The 16,889-nt window shown below is 41.6% G+C and overlaps 2 protein-coding genes across 3 annotated transcripts in view; one reads left to right on the top strand and one right to left on the bottom strand.

The window, feature by feature from the left end:
- The window catches only part of plekhg7 (pleckstrin homology domain containing, family G (with RhoGef domain) member 7), a 19,846-nt gene extending 11,999 nt beyond the window's left edge, over window positions 1-7,847 (top strand). The window contains exons 9-17 of the mRNA XM_050074026.1: window positions 1,157-1,255; window positions 1,818-1,931; window positions 2,337-2,511; window positions 5,998-6,113; window positions 6,419-6,506; window positions 6,608-6,687; window positions 6,778-6,931; window positions 7,063-7,160; window positions 7,561-7,847. Of these exons, the coding sequence (XP_049929983.1) occupies window positions 1,157-1,255; window positions 1,818-1,931; window positions 2,337-2,511; window positions 5,998-6,113; window positions 6,419-6,506; window positions 6,608-6,687; window positions 6,778-6,931; window positions 7,063-7,160; window positions 7,561-7,671 (1,035 nt within the window). The 3' untranslated portion in view covers window positions 7,672-7,847. The remainder of the gene's footprint in view (window positions 1-1,156; window positions 1,256-1,817; window positions 1,932-2,336; window positions 2,512-5,997; window positions 6,114-6,418; window positions 6,507-6,607; window positions 6,688-6,777; window positions 6,932-7,062; window positions 7,161-7,560) is intronic.
- Window positions 7,848-9,957: 2,110 nt separating this feature from the next.
- The window catches only part of eea1 (early endosome antigen 1), a 24,948-nt gene continuing 18,016 nt past the window's right edge, over window positions 9,958-16,889 (bottom strand). For both annotated transcript variants that reach the window (XM_050072696.1, XM_050072693.1), the window contains 8 exons: window positions 16,352-16,534; window positions 15,990-16,175; window positions 15,765-15,896; window positions 15,053-15,238; window positions 14,710-14,948; window positions 13,683-13,803; window positions 13,482-13,580; window positions 9,958-12,862 (listed from right to left, as the gene is read on the bottom strand). In XM_050072696.1, the coding sequence (XP_049928653.1) occupies window positions 12,740-12,862; window positions 13,482-13,580; window positions 13,683-13,803; window positions 14,710-14,948; window positions 15,053-15,238; window positions 15,765-15,896; window positions 15,990-16,175; window positions 16,352-16,534 (1,269 nt within the window). In that variant the 3' untranslated portion in view covers window positions 9,958-12,739. The remainder of the gene's footprint in view (window positions 12,863-13,481; window positions 13,581-13,682; window positions 13,804-14,709; window positions 14,949-15,052; window positions 15,239-15,764; window positions 15,897-15,989; window positions 16,176-16,351; window positions 16,535-16,889) is intronic.

Consider the following 16,889-nt stretch of genomic DNA (forward strand, 5'->3'; position numbering starts at 1 on the left):
TGTGAGGTGGGATGGATTATCTCGGCAAAGGAGAAGTGCTCACTAACACAGATTTAGACAGATTTGTGAACAATATTTGAGGGAAATGGTCTTTTGTGTATATAGAAAATGTTTTAGATCTTTGGGTTCAGCTCATGAAAAATGGGAGCAAAAACAAAAGTGTTGCGTTTATATTTTTGTTCAGTGTAGTTTGTGAATTCATTCATCACTCATTCACCATGTTGAGGGTTTAGCAACCTGCAGCTCCAAAGCCACATGCAGCACTTTAAACCCTCTCCACTGGGTCCCTGTGGCTTTGACATAAAATTATATGGAAATGAATAACAGTTATTTTTTAACAGTCAAATTTTCATTTGTTGTTGTAGGCATAAAGTGATCATTGCATTATACAACTGTAAAAATGTGTAGCCATACATCGAATTAAAAAAAAGTTTTAATGGTTAATAAACTTAAATTTGCATCATACGTCTATAAGGTGGTGCTTTTTCCTCTAAATTTTGCTGATCTTCAGTAGCGTTAGCCTGGAGTCTCTCTAGCAAGGCTAGCTATGGAGTACAAATCCAAAAAAAGAAATTTCTTTAAGTAAAATAAAGGATTTAATAGTGTGTGGACAGAATTTGCTTTCACCACCAACGCTGCAAAGCTAAAGTACTTAATAGTTATAAATAGCCCACTGCAGAGTAGCCACCTTGTAGTGAGTCATATTAATGAACGCTCATTAAGATCTATTCATAATGTTGATGGGCTAATATAGACTTAACAGGCTGTTACCTTCATACAAATATGTTTTGAGGCTCCAGACAATTTTCTTGCTTTTTTTGGCCAATAATAATTTTTTTTTTGGCTCTTTTAATTGTAAAGATTGCAGACCCCTGACCATGTCTGTTACAGTATAGCTCAAACACCTAATGAAGAAGTTTTAGTGGGGATTCAACTCAGTTTTGTCACTGCCTTTTTATTTATATTTATTTATATTGGTTATTTTTGGTATTATTAGCAGTGTTACTTTGTGATACAGTTGCATTGTTTAATTTAGGAAAAAAATAGAAGCAAAACAGGAAAATACATTTAAAAATGTGGATTTTTTTTTCCTTTGACAAAGTGAGTGTTGCAGGGCCGTGCTGTGACACTTGACACTGTGTGTTTTCTGCTGCAGGTGAGCTTTGGTTTCCTAAACAACCTCCTCCGCGTCATCAAGGACACGTTGGAAATTACGGAGGGTGGCGTGCCCACCCTGCTGGAGCTGCTGAGCAAGGCGAGTGTGACTCACAGGTGGAGACACACATTAGCACAAACACGCTGACTCAGACCAAACACGCTCAATTAATTGCTCAGTTGTAAAACTCCACTGATAAGACACTGGAGACAAAGGAAACATTTCAACTTGGAGACAACGGATGGACACGAATGCAGAACATATATACATATTTCAAAATAAAACGATAAAAAGAAATCACATTAGTGGGTTGCCTAGCTCAGGTTGCCTTAAAGAGGGCAAACTACTTTGACAAACTGAGAAAAAAACAAATCTACAACAGCCCTAGTTTAATATTTTGTTCTTTGATGATGAATAATTTGGCTCCAAGATGAAGGCAAATAATAGAAACCTCTTCATCATACTGTTAAATTATGCATCACAGGAAGCAGCCTCACAGTAGCTGAAGAATAGATTTCACATACAGGGTAAAACTTGTGCTTGTACCCAGACTGGTATCTTCCTCTTGTCTTTTTATGGTCTGTTTATCTGCAGCATAATGGCTGATGTGACAAAGCAGTCTGTATCCTGCTGTTTGTGTAACACTCCTATCTGTTGGCAGGCTTTTCAGGAGAGCATATGTCACTGCCTGCAGAAGTACTGCCTCAACTACTCAGCGGCTCTGCTTTATCTGGACAGCCTGAAGCCCAGAGAGGACTTTGGATCTTACGTGAAGGTACAGGAGTGGGACTCAGTGAGGGCAGCTAAATTGTGAGTGCTAGTCAGAGCGGTGGCAAGGCTGCCGTGTACTGTTGCAGTGCCAAGTGTAAGAGAGGACACACAGCAACACTGCAGCCAAAACAGCAAACAACCAGTTCAGTGTCACCAAGGCCTGCCAAAGAGAGGAATGTGACCATGTGTCCCTTGTGTAACCTTCCCTGTCATGCTTATGTATTTGTTAGGGCTTTTGTTTTGGTCTTAGATATCACACGCTTGTCACCGCCCATCCCCCCCGCCATTACCCCTCTGTTCTAACAAACACCGTGACCACTCTTTCACCTCTCTGACCTTCTTCTTTTTCCCACCAGCAGCCCTCCTCTCACCCTGTCCTCTCTCCTTCTCCTCTTTTTTTGCCCCCCAGTGGTGCGAGAGGAACGAACAGTGCCGGAGGCTGCATCTGCGCGACCTGTTGGTGGCGCCGCTGCAGAGGCTAACTCGATACCCGCTGTTGTTGCGGAATATTGCGAAGAGATGCCCAGCGGAGGAGGAGACCAGAGGCCTGCAGATTATAGCGGAGCAAGTGGACACATCTATATGTGAGCACCCAGAACTACTTCCTCCCTTATATTGAAAAGTGCATCACTACAAAATATAATCTTATTAAAGGAACAGTGTGTAAGATTTAGGGGAATTTAGTGGCATCCAGTGGTGAGGACTGCACACTGCAACTAGCTGAAACTTCTGCCGGTTAGAATTCCTTCAGTATCCATTGCTCAGGAGGTTTTAGCGGGAGCCAAATAATCCACAGAGGTCTCTTCCTCTCCAAAACAAACAGACACAGTGATTAAAACTGGTGAAAACACTGAATAAAGCAGTTTTACGTTACAAATCGGTGTTTCTCTGCTGCTGTTTGGTATGCCACTAGCCCAGCACCTGTTAATGTGTGCTCTCCTTTATTGTCTGTTAAATTGAGAGGTTTTTACCAGGAGACGAATTATCGGCAGAGGTCTCTTCCTCTCCAAAACAAATGGAACAGGTGATTAAAACCGGTAAAAACACTGCAAAAAGCAGTTTCACGTTACAAAGCAGTGTTTCTCTGATGCTGTTTGGCATGTTGCAGACAGGCCACTAGCCCGGCACCTGCTAATGTGTGCTCAGCTTTTTTCTCTGCTAACTTAAGATTGAGACATTGTGGAGGTTTTTGCCAGGAGGTGCTGCAAACTACTGTGGCCGACATGAAAATTCGAATGGCCCTATCTAGAGCCAGTGTTCGGTTTGTCTGTTCTGTGCTACTGTAGAAACATGGCGTTGCAACATGGCTATCTCCATAGATGAGGACTCGCCCCCTATGTAAATATAAACGGCTCATTCTAAAATAAGGAAAACAGGATTCGTATTTTCAGGTGATTAAACACTAAAGAAAACATGATGCCATATTCCATTTCTGCCAATATATCCCCTAAATCCTACACACTGGACCTTTAAATAAAACAGTGATGTTCTTCACCAGCACTGCCTTATCAGCAGACACACACTGACTGTGTAAGCACACTGTAGGATGGTGGGTTAGTTTTATGACTTTTCAGCTGCTGCTGACAAGCTGAACATTCCTCTGAGCCTCAGGTGTCTCAGCTATGTCATTCAGCTGATCATGACTTAAGTGTTTTCTCAGTCAAACATCGACAGACACAAGAAACATGTCGAGCAGATGTCAAGTGAGTTATCTGTGTCAAACAAACAGCAGCTTGTGTTTTTTTTCGAGCAAACGGTCGACATGTTTTGGACGGCAGCCAGGAGCTTCTTCACAGCGTGCCTCTGCCTGCAGACCTGTTGTGGCGGTTTACTCTGTAACTAGATGGACAGGCTGTGGGAAATGTGCCGCAGCTCTGCACCTCAATGGAATTTCGTCACATTGAACAAATAACCGTACAAAAACAAATGGCGTCATCTCGACATTCTTTAATTACAGACTTTTATGTAACCATTATAAAGGTGTGCCACAGCTGCACAAGTGACGTGGAGTTATTGTAACCACGGCTAAGATGAGCAGGGCAATGTCCTCTGGGTGTGGGGGGGGTATTTACTGTAAAAGCTGCGTGTGCTGTAATATCTCACGGCACGGTCACGCCTGTGTTTGGCTGGCAACCATCACTATACAGGAAACACAGCAAGATAATGAAAAAGGGCTGAAGAACAACTTACCTGTCATTAAAAATAAAATGTGTTATTGGTAGGGCTGCAAGTAATGATTATTTTAATTGAAGATTAATCTATCGGTTATTTTTGTGATTAATTGATCAGTTGTTTTGACTAAAATGTTAAAAATATGAGTGTTTCCCAAAGCCCAAGATGACGTACTCAGATGTCTTGTTTTTCCCACAACCCAAAGATATTCAGTTTGCTGTCACAGACGAGTAAAGAAACCAGAAAATATTCAAATTTAAAAAGACTGAATTGCACAATTTTGACGATTTTTCTAGCTCTTTCCTTGCCCCAGTCTCTCACAGCCACCTCTTCTCCCCATCCATTATGGACAATTCTTTTGATGTTTGGATGAGGAATGGTGTTGGAAATGTGAAGGCCCTTTTTATAGATGAAGTATTTCCTACTTTGAATAACAGCAAAATAAATATAATTTATTGCAATCTCATTTCTTCAGATTCCTCCAAGTTCGTAGTTGTATTAAAGGTAATACACCTTCTTTTCCCAACTGGCCTGAAAAAAGGAGCACCAATTTAATCTCTGTTTTCTTTTCATCCCTCCAAAACAGGTGCAGTATCTTTAATTTATACGTATTTTTCAAATTTGCAAGACCCATAATTCAAATATCTGAGGTCTATATGGGAGATCGAGTTGGGGCTGGTTGTTATGGTGGAGCAGTGGGGAAGAGCCCTTGAGGGGGTCCACACAGCCTCAGTCTGTGCCCGGCATGGCCTCATTCAATTTAAGGTGCTGCATCACCTTCGTTTCTCTAAAGTCAAACTCTCTAAAATGTTCCCAGATGTTGATTCCACCTGTGACAGGTGCAGACTTTCTCCTGCATCCTTAGCACACTTGTTCTGGCTGTGTCCTTATTTGTCCACTTATTGGGTTTGATCTTCACAACAGTATCAGATCTTTTAAAAACAAAAATTCACTCAGACAAATGGTAAATGGACCTGCACTTGTATATCACATTTCTAGTCATCCGACCACTCAAAGCGCTTTTTACACTACAAGTCACATTCACCCACTGGGGGCCCAAGCTACCATACAAGGTGCCACTTATTACTCAGTTTTTAACACACTCACACACTGATGGAACAGCCATCGGGAGCAAATTGGGGTTCAGCACTGATACTTTGGCGTTCAGACTGGAGGAGCTGGGGATCAAACCGCTGATCTTCCAATTAGTGGACAGTGTGCTTTACCTCTGAGCCACAGTCATCTTTGGCATAGTAGGAGAGGAAAATAAGAATCTTTCAGGATCTAAACTCAAAGTAACAAAAGGGAAGTGATGCAATATCTCAGACTTGAGAAACTAAGATTCACATTAAATGACTCTTCTGATAAATTTATGAGAATCTGGAATCCATTTTTGGAGTATATAGAAGCTTGACTCTAAACCCCCGCTGTATTAATAAATCCATGTGAAGTAAGTCACATTCACGTTTTTATATTTTATTTTCCTACGTCTTGTAGCCGATCACAGTAGGATAGGTCCAGATTAGGCCTTTATCTTCTGCAACTGCCTGCTCCTTTAAAGGATCTGTGTGTATGTAGGTATCTGTACATGTGTGTACTTGTGCATTAGTGTAATTTTTTCTTTTGTAATCCTGCATAGCAGTTTATATGTTGTTAGAAAAGGAATAAAAATATGTTAAAAGAAAATTCTAATTTGCAATCAATATAAAAGTTGACAAATAATCGATTAATCATTGCAGCTGCAGTTATTAATGTGATTTAAGTACATTATTCTTAAAAGTTGTAACAATTTGGTCCTAAAACGATTTAGTATTGGTAGTTTATAGCAGTAGATTCTAGTCAAATGTTTTTGTCTGTCTCTTTCCCTCTTGATTTAACGGATGTCTCTCTGCCTTCAGGTGATTTAGAGGGGAAAGTCAAATGGCTGGATAACTACCAGAAGGTGAAACAGTTAAGAGATGCCCTGGTGTGGCTGCCTGTGTGGGAGCGAGACAAGCGCGCCTTCGTCCCTGAGGTCTGTGATGCTGTGTGTTTGTGTGTGTGTATTAATATTTGTGCCTGTTGACAGAGCAAGGCATAGAAGTCACAGATATGCACCAACACTTCATCCTCAAATGGCTTTTGTGTGCAGATACGATGATCCAATCATTTATCTGAATGTGATATCAGATATCATGAAGAGCAAACTATTCACATTGTACAATGCACCGTGTCATTTGCTCTTACTTCAGCGTCAGCAGCTCAGCTCTTTGGATATCAGTTAACGTGTCAAGAGGTGAAAATGTTTCCTTCTTACCTGACTGACTGCTTCTTTTTCAGAGTTTGAAGCATTTGTTGAAGGCTGTCACTCTGGAGAATCTAATTACTCACAGAAGCCTGCTGCACGAAGGGAAAATGGTGCTCACAGGTGTGCACGCACAGCTGGCACAGATCCAACACATTTTACACGCTCTGCGCTTTGATTTGACAAAAATCTCACTACACCATCTGTGTTTGGTTGATCACCAGAGAACACAAAACTCATCGATGTTTATCTGTTCCTGTTTGACGAATTCCTGCTGATCACAAAGATAAAGAGAAACAAGAAGGTACGTCGCTGTGTCTGCCTGTTTTCACTCATTCAGTGTTAGGCTGTACAGAAGCTTCGTAACTTGTTCACACTGTGTCGTCCTGTGTAGCGCTCCATCGGTCCCGAGCAGAATCCCCTCAGGATGCCACAGAACCTGGAGCTGGATCAGCTCCTGAAAGAGGGATGCACCTTCACAGTTCTGGACCAGCCCGTCTCTCTGGACCGACTCCAGCTCAAGAACATCGATCAGCTCAATGCCTCAAGTAATGACAGTATTCTTTCTTGTTGATTTCATCATGTTCTGAGCACTAACAACATTGTTGAGAGCACACAGCAGAGTCAAAGAGTCATGCTGGGTCTTGATAAAAAAATGAATTCTGTGCTTCGTTTGCAGCATCGGGGCTGCCTCACTCTTTCATAATCATGCACCAGAACCGCTATCAGCAGTGTATCGGTGCGTTCATCCTGCAAGCTGCGTCAGAGTCAGCCAAGGTACATCACCTCAACTGTGGATTTCAAAAGGCGTGCAGAGTTTTAAGAGCTGGCAGAGCGCCGATTACATTCTGTTCATGAAAATATTGTGCAACAACATATGGATTCAATTATTTCTGAACCTCTTTGTTTTTTATGTAGCATCAACAAATGATCTAAGTGTTAACACTCACAGAGAAGCACAAACATATTTTTTTTTAAAGGCAGTTTTGTGCCAGGATTCAAATAAACCCACTCATCACTTGCACAGTCATTTAGATTTATCTCATATGCTCGTAGATACATGTATGCTTCTGTTTTTAAGCTCTCAAGAATTAGCGATTACTCATATCTTACTAACTGCTGGATATTAAACCTGATAGTTCTCTTTCTGAACACTTCCATGTTTGACTTCCTGCAGAGGGTGTGGATGTCAAAGATAGAGGGCGCTGTGACGGCGCTGCTGAAGCTGGACTCTCAGCAGCCGCGAGTCAAGAGCTCCTCACTGTGGCTGGAGTCCTCACAGATATGACCCGTCAAACAGCACTAGAAGCCATCGGAAATGTCTCTGCTGTCAACGTGCACTTCACTGTCTCCTGACGTCCTGTAAATGACTGCGCTAGAACTAGGATCATTTTGTAAACTTCATGTTTGCCTTTAAAGGCAGCTGCTGCAGTAGTGTACAATAAATATCGGATTATAGTAAAAGATGTTCTTGAGAGGTTGTCCTTTAATATCTGAACTGTAAAAAACATGAACCAGCAGCACTGTAAAGTACAATTCAGTGACAACTGGGTAAACTCCATCTGCTCATGTAATACTGCTCAAGGTGGGCTACTAAATAGACCTTGAGATGAGACCTTTTCTAAGTTGCCCGATATTTAGACAGAAGTGTGCCCTGGCTTACTGATGTGTTTAAATAGTTTTTGGACAAAAATGGAGGCCTAACTTACAGCACATGGGATGCACTTTATCACCCTGTGGATACACACAACACAGTTGACAGATGGATCAGGTCCTTGCTGCTTTTTGGTCTTGTCATTTGTTGACTGAAAGAAAGTGATTATTACTATTAGCCGTCCACCACTGGTGGTGTTTTACCATCTATAAATAGCTTGTGTGTGTGTGTGTGTGTGCCCTTCAACCACTTACAGCCATACCACCCTGAATACACCCAATGTCACCGGATCTCAGAAGCTAATCAGGGTCGGGCCTCGTCACACTTCCAGTCAACTGGAACTCATTGGAGTGGGCGGATTCCAAGACAAGTGTCCAAGGTCAAGAATGAACTTCAAATTAAAGATTGTGCTTGATGAACAAACATAATTAAAACTTTTTTCTTTTTTTTTTACTCCAAAGAGATACAGATTAAATTATAAAATACAAATTTATTTTTAGAAGCATTAGGCAGTTCTTAAAGTGGAAACAGACACTTTTTTTTTTTTTTGCTGTAACTTACTCCCCTGGTTCCAAAGAAGTTGGGATGCTGTGTAAAATGTTAATAAAACCAATACAAAATACAATTAACTGAAACTTAACTGAAATTAACTGAAAAAGGTTAGGACGGGGACATGTCTACTGCTGTGTTACCACCTTTTCTTTTATAACAGCATTCAGTAAGTGTTTGGGAACTAAGGACACTAATTATTTAAGATTTCAAAGGAAACATTTTTTTCTCAAGATTCAAAGTGGGCGCCCCAAAAATCTTTTAGATTTAAAGACTGTGTAGAAGAATGGGCCACAATCCCATCTGAACAGTGTTACACATAAGTTCCTTCATATAGGAAACATCCTGAATCTGCCATTGCAAACAAAGGCTTCTCTTAGCATTCAATATGATTCAGTTAGCGTGTTCCAATACTTTTTACTTGTGTCATTCCACTTGATTGCACACAAGTTTTGTGGATTGAAATGTTACGATTTCTTTATCAGTGATGTTTTATGGAATTGAAAGCATCTGCATGGAAATATGTGTCAATGAAAAAACTTCTGACGTGTTGAGGACTTATTTTCCCCCACTGTATGTTGAATCATTGCATGCTTTTATATATATTTTACACGGCATCCCAACTTTTTGGGAACCAGGGTTGTATCATTAAGAAGTAAATACAATGGCTATAGGTTAATGACACCATCTGTGCTTTGATTGGTTCCTCATAAGCCTTACTTTCACTATGCAATTCTGTCTGCTACTGGGTGCAACCCTCTGGGAAAATGAAGGCTCAATTTACAGCTTGCAGGAAGTGCACCAACCATTGTGAAACCCAAACAGGAGGAGGGTAGTGCTTTTGTTTTCTGGTGAGGCACAGGTAGCTATTCTCAATTACCAAGAGTATCAGTGTAAGGTCTTTGCAGTTTCTGTCCCCAGTAGCAGAAATGGCGGAAACACTTTATATTAAGGTACTGGAATAATTGTTAATTAATACTTAATAAGCACAAATTAACAGTTAATGGGCACTTATAAGATGGTTTAAGATGCTTATTAACATTAATAAGACTATACAAGTGTTTATTACAGCATAACTGACAGTTATTTTGCATATAGGAGCATTATAAGCACTTAATATAAACTTTGGTAACAGTTTATAAACCTATACCAAATATTAACACTATAAGACCCTATCAGATGAAATTAATAAGGTGTTTATTAACATTAATAAGATCTAATGAATGTTAATAATAGTATACAACACATTAATGGCTGACGATGAAACAACCAAAGGAACTGTGGGAACTGTGGTAGTTGCTCGGCTCTCGGAAACGGCTGTACGAGTAATTAATCTTGTCTGTGAACAAAAACATTACACACAAGAAAATAGAAACATACTGTAGGTTTTATTTAGGTTTGTCATGATGATGCATTAGAAAATCAACGGGTGCATGTGAACATAAATTACATTGTTTCTCTCGTCCCTTCGGGTGAACTGAGTTCACCCAGACTGGTAATACATGGTGCGTGTCCCTGCTGACTGCTGTGAGCAGTGACGTACAAGACGTTGGCCTAAGGCACACCTTCACAACCATCAAATATGATGACTCTAAACATGGAGAAAAACGTGTGAACCACAGGCCAGTAAAGTCATCATGCATGATAACTGACAGCAACACGAAGCAAGCCACAATTCAGTGTGTACAGACCTGTGGTGCCTTTTTTTGTCTTTAAAAAAACGAAACAAAACAAACAAACAAAAAAAAAACAAGAGTAAGACACTGATGAGTCCACACACATTTTCACTGTTGTCTTGTTTCTACATCCACAAGTGTTATATATTTCCTTTGTCTCTTTCATTACAAACATTTACAAAGATAATTATGACAGCCTTAGTATTAATGAGCAGTTAAGCACATCGGGGCTAGAAATGCTGAAGCTTGTATAAAGTTGGTGGTCCTACATTTGTGGCTGGGTTCTTACACGGACGAGCCCAGAATACAATAAGGTGCAAATCATCTCTCTGGTTTTTTAAGGGACTGTACAGCTTGATAGATAAATCACAAATCCTCGATCAAATGCAGGCAATGACAAAATATTTGTGATCTCTAAGGTTTAGAAATAGTGCTTTTCCTGTGCCAATCTGAGGTAGACATAACAAAACCAATGCAACACAAAAAGAGACAGGTGTTCTTGAGAGCTTGCGACTGAGATGGACGTTGTTTTTTGAGCGCACGAGCATTAAGAGCTAATTTGGTAAGCCAAAGTCTGAAACAAGCTGCTTGTTGCAAAGTGCCAGAACTGCCTGCATTGTCGCCTGGCGTACAGTGTTTCCGCCTGCTCCAGTCTTTAGACAATTGCACAGAAGATCTTACCGATATCTGTCAATATATGATAAGTTATACAAAGCAGGAATGAACTTTTACAGTGTCCTCAGCTGCACACAGGTTGGGTAGAGAACCGACAGCAACCGTGGCACCTGAAAGCAGCACCGACACACACCTCGCCGGAGAGATACTGAGGTTCTGAGCAGCCAACGTTCATACAGTGCAACTTGGCAGACACACACACAGCAGGCCTAAACACTAAAACACACACTCTGTTACAGCAACATCACACACAGCCACAGTTATTGCTTCAAAGCAGAGCACACACGCGCACGCACACACATCTCCAGCAGTAGTCAGTGCTGCTGAGCGCAGACAAGCAGCAGGAAAATAAAACTTAAAAAATAAACATGCAGGCACCTTCGATGACTGCATTAACAGTCTGCGGAAAGCACCACAATTTGCAAAAATAATATGAACACGCAAAGAGAAATGTGGCACAGCAAGACTGACTGTACATAAAAGCCTCTAAGGTCGTCATACATGCTGTGTTCAAGATAAAAATGTAGGACCCTGTGATTTAAAACTCAAACGCTTCCAAAGAGACGCTTAGAAAAATACTGAAATATGAAACAAGCTCAGGGTTTTCATCTCGGCTGTATTCCTGCTGCAGACATTCTTTGGTCATGGATTAGGCTGAATACATCAAATTCAACAAATACACAAACGTGCTGCCGCACAAAGGAAACATGCGGTAACTGATTGGGCGTCACGGCCTGTACAGAGAATCGCTGGTGCATAAATCAACTGATGGATTGGTTTCTTTAGGGCAGTCTTTCTTCTTACATTTGAAGATTTGCTGTGCTGTACCACACAACACAACGCTAACACAAGGATCTGATGCTCTTAACTTATGTAAATTTAGAAAAAAATAATGCATGTACTTGAATTTAAAATCTCTACCTTACACTTTTATGAAATCCTGTCCACAAAACATCACATCAAAACTTCAGCTAAGTGTTAGTTGCATTGTTTTGGGGCCAAATGAATCTGTCAAAGCACAAATAATAATTTCCTGAAAACAAATTTGAAATGTGTCTCTGGAAAACAAAAAACGACCTCAACACACTTTTCTATTCACGTCATTACACACATCAGACACAGTAAAACTAAACCAATATCCAAAAATATTCTTGATGACTTGAGTCCTTCCTATAAAAATCTGTTCTTTTCTTAGTAAGTGATCAGATTGATTCAGTTATACACAGAAAATATGTCACACTGGGTATTTACAAGTTTTCTTTTCTTCACAAAATAGTTACCTGCATTAACCTTTGTAGGGCAGCAGTGATTTTCAACATCACCATTACAACATTAACATCCCCCACTCACACTGACCTCACACCTCCACACAGCTGATGCCAAACATCTTACGACACACACAGCAAACCACCTTGCACGTGCTAGTGATGCTAAACAACGATGGAGATGTGAACATAAACGTAAAGAGATGGATGGTGTTTAGTTCTCGCTGTCTCCGCTCTCTGGCAGTCCACAGGAGTAGCAAAGGCACAAAAACAGATACAGACAATCCCAACCAGTCCCACCCCCGATCCCATCGCGCTGCTCTGGCGTCTCCTCATTAAAACACTTCAGCTGTTTCCCTCCACGCCAGAGCCAGGAGTCACATGCAGGTGGGAGTCTTTGCACTGGGTCTGTCCTTAATAGTGCACATTAAATATGACAAAGACACGCCTTCTTCTGCCTGCTGAAGGAGGAAGTGGAGGGGAAGGGGGGAAGCGGGGTGAGGGGGTTTAGGGGAGGTGAAGGGATGAGGGGGAAAATCAGCCTTGGAGCTCCTCAAAGCACGTCTCACACACCCGTACTGGCTTTTTAGAGGACGGTGTGAGGGCGTTCCTCGATGAACACTCTGCACAGAAGATGTTGCCGCAATGTCTGCAATGGTGCTGGATATTCACAGAGAAGGAGAGAGAGAGATGTTATGAAGAAGCCAATTTAATGTGTGTCCTGTTTCCTGTAAGCATCAATCCGTAACGCCTGGGCCACGCTGCCCACCTCCATTTGTGCGTGAAAGCTACCTCACTCAACTGCAACAGCTTGCACGTGTGTGGTGTTCACACAGACGGCGTTGCTGCTGTGGCTGTGCTGCCTGCCAGCCCTGTCTCTACACTGACTTTTGAAAATGGCCATCAAAATTTAACAATAAAAGCCTTGTTTTAACTAATGACAGGATTCTGTCTACAGGAATGAGCAGGGCTTTCAATGTGAAACTGAAACAAGAAGAGTTGAGTTAAAAACAAATATCTGTATACATTTTTGTTATGTCTGAGATTTTCTACAGATAACAGACATATATAACTACATAATAATAATCAATATTTTCACTGTCTGTCTTTGCTGTGAACCATGTGCATCCCACTAAAAAAATATGCTACACTCCTAAACTCCACGAGTTGCAGCTGCGCCGCACTGCTCACGCAGGCAGTGTGGCTGCTCAAACTTGTTATCATGGGTGCCTACATAAAAAGAAAGAGTTTCCTTGACAGAAGATAACTTAATTCTTACCTTCCTGACAGTGACACTAAAGCCTTTCCCACAGGCCATGCAGTTCTGCACCTCATGATCCTCGGCCCACTTCCTGGTCAGACTCTGGGACTGCTTGATCTAAAAGCACCGATGACAGGAGTCACAACCAGAACATCTAAGATAAATTGTTGATAATTATTGTCTTTAATTCCGACAAGACATCCGGTATTTATGACCGACCTGGAGCGACTGGTTCTCTCTGCCGAGCTCCTGCATGGCTGCCGTCGTGTCGTCCAGCTTCCTCCTCAGCTCCACCACCTTGGCCTGCAGTTTCTCTATCTCGCCTTCGCCCTTCACACACCTGAAACACAACCACACAGAGCACTGATTATTTGTGTGTACATTATAATTAGTGGCTCAGGAGAATTTTCCCCCACCATGACTTGACTGGCTGCATAACTGGGCATAACTTCTCTCTGGGCAGATGACAGCATCTATAAATGTGTTGTAGAAATGATAAGTAATTGTGCTATTTTTATCCCAAAGGATGCCTTCCTGCTTGGTCATTCTAATTTCCCTTTTTTCCCTGTGTGAGTGTGTCACTGTGGCACATGCAGCAGCCTATAATAAGCCTGATATATAATGAATTTCACAAGATCATTTTAATCTTCATTTGCCATGCACAAGGAAATGAAGTTATTAAAAAATGAGCGAAGTCAAAGTTGTAGGAGAGATGTGGGCAAATCTTCCCAGAAGAAATGTTCAGTAGTGCAGGGTGACTGATTAAGACATGACAGGTTATAATTTAGTCGGTCTTATAATGAAGAAGATTTCAATCAATGTGCAAACCATAATTAATTTCACATAGCCTAACTTAAGACTGAAGGAAAGTGCTTGTTTTGAAGCGATGTGTTAGGTAGATTAGAGAGCCTCATTCTTAAAAAAGCTCAACGTAGAAAACCCTGGTGACTTCCTGTGAATCCTGCGGTTAATGTGCCACCAGAAAAGGCGTCTGTGCATCAAGTCTGACTATAAATTACCAACTCATCTTTTTCACTTCACCTTTAAGCAGCTAACTCAAGTCACCACCTCTGAATACAGCCACAAGAGCTATTTAAAGCCACTTCACACTCTCGCTACTTTAACTTTACATAATTCAATCAACTTAAAGGCCAATCAAGAACATGAAAAACGCTTTTAATGTTTTTATGTATTTGTATAAAACAAAGAAACATTACTTGCAGGTTGGGACACAATATCAGCTCACCTCTCCAGAAGAGCCCGTCTCTCGTCCTGGTTGTTCTGCACGGTGGCCTCCAGCACAGCGATCTCTCCTCTCAGCTCATCCGTCTGCTTCTCCAGTTCGCCGACTCTTCGTTGGCTGCCCTGCCACTCTCTCTTCAGCGTGGCCACGTTTTCATTCAGAGCCGTCACCTGCACACCCATCTTAGCTTCTGCCTCCTCCCCGCGCTTCACCTGCTCTTCTCTTGCTTTCTTCTCTGCCACCTTTGGGAAGAAGCATTGATCATGTCACGAAAAAGGATCGAAAGGGCGAGTGAAAGATATTTAATGCGCTCAATCATTTGGTGGGATTTGGCGAGTGAGCGTACCAACTGATCCTGGATATCCCTGGTATGTGCAAGGAGCTGCTCCTCTCTCTGGGTCCTGCTGTCCTTGGTGGCCTCGTGCTCCTTCTGCTCCTGCTCCAGGGTCTTCTGTGCAGCCTCCACCTGACCCTGCAGCTCCAGTTTCTGCTGGATCAACAGCTGTTTGGCTTCCCGCAACTCACCCAGTTCCTGAACACCAACACATATGTAGCTCAGTGCACAATATTTGGTTGTCAAAGGCACTTACAGTGTCTCTAATAAAACAAGCAGTGACTCATTTCACCCTAAACTTTAACAGGCTTGAGCAGGATTGAGCTTAGGAAGTTATTGCTCTGACATCAGCTTTGGATCAATCTTAAGACGGCTTTGAAGAGCTGAAACATCCAATGTTCACTTCAAATTGTCGCCTTAAGCGCACACAGTTTTAACTTTGAAGAATGTGTCTCTAATGAAGTGAAGTATTCCTGAGTTAAGCTGTTTATATAAGACACAAGCATGGGAAGGAGGTCATGAGAGCCAGTCAGCCAGCCAATATTCCCATCAAAATAAAGACAGTGACTACGTCTACATGCACAAAGTATCCTGGTTCTGCCTAATTGAATGCTACGTTCAGACAAAGGCCTAATTCAGAATATCCAAACATATTTCGAATAATAGTGGAAATATTAGCATGGATGTGAACGTTAGTTGTCACTTTTAATGAGTAGTGACTGACCTTCTCGCCCTTTTCCGTCAGTGCTTTTAATTCAGAATTTAGTCGGGTGTTATTCTTTTCCAGGACACTCTTAGCTTTGTTCAGTTCCTCCACTTTACTCTTCTCCTTCTCCAGCTCCTCTTTTACGTGACCCTGGGTGAGTAAACACAATTTACAACATATAAACTTAATCACATCATGTCATTTAAATGTTCATGTCTATGTGGGTTGATCTGTTTGTCTGACCTGTTGCTTCTGTAGTTCCTTCAGGATTTTGTCTTGCTGTTGGAGCTTCTGGTCCCGTTTTGCCAGCTCCTGCTCCAACGAGCCACGACCCTTCTGCAGATCCTTGATCTGACCCTCTAAACCTGTCTGATGGGTGCAGTTAGCAGCCAGCTCTTCCTGAGCTAAGGTCAGCTTCTCCTCTGACACCTACAGACAGAAATTTCAGTCTGAAATTTAGTCCTGAATCACCAGCTTCGAATCAAATCTGTGAATTAGTTAAAAGTGATGCAGCATCACAGCTTCTAAATTAACATTTAATATAACCTCCTTGAACTGAACCATTATCACTCTCTACTCCTCCACCCCTTCCTGCAGAAAACTACCTTCAGGTCTTGACGCAGGGCAGAGACCTCGGACTCTTTGCCGTAGAAGTCAGACTGAAGCTTAGTGAAGCTTTCCTGGCTTTGCTCCAAGGTCTTCTGCAGCTCTGTCATCCCACTCTTCTGAGAGGCCAGCTCCTGGCCGAGCCCCGACACCTGTGCCTTCAGCTTACTCTCCTCTTCCGTCTGGAGGTGAAAGTCAAATACACACATTCATAAACATTTGCATACAAACTATAAGGAACACATAAATGACTTTAACGCAACCCTGTGGAAAATAAAGTTAATATCGAAATACAGTTATTTGGTTAATTATGATGACTCTCAACTCAACTCAACTCAACTTTATTTATAGAGCACTTTAAAAACAACCACAGCTGAAACAAAGTGCTGTACAAAAATAAAAACATAAGACAAACAATAAAAACAATAAAACAGTAAAACAAGAGCAGAGTCTCATGCTGGGTTAAAAGCCAAGGAGTAAAAATGGGTTTTAAGACTGGTTTTAAAAACGGACAGTGAGGGGGCCAGTCTAATGTGG

Source organism: Epinephelus moara, chromosome 20 (assembly GCF_006386435.1).
Source record: "Epinephelus moara isolate mb chromosome 20, YSFRI_EMoa_1.0, whole genome shotgun sequence".
Classification (NCBI taxonomy): Eukaryota; Metazoa; Chordata; class Actinopteri; order Perciformes; family Serranidae; genus Epinephelus; species Epinephelus moara.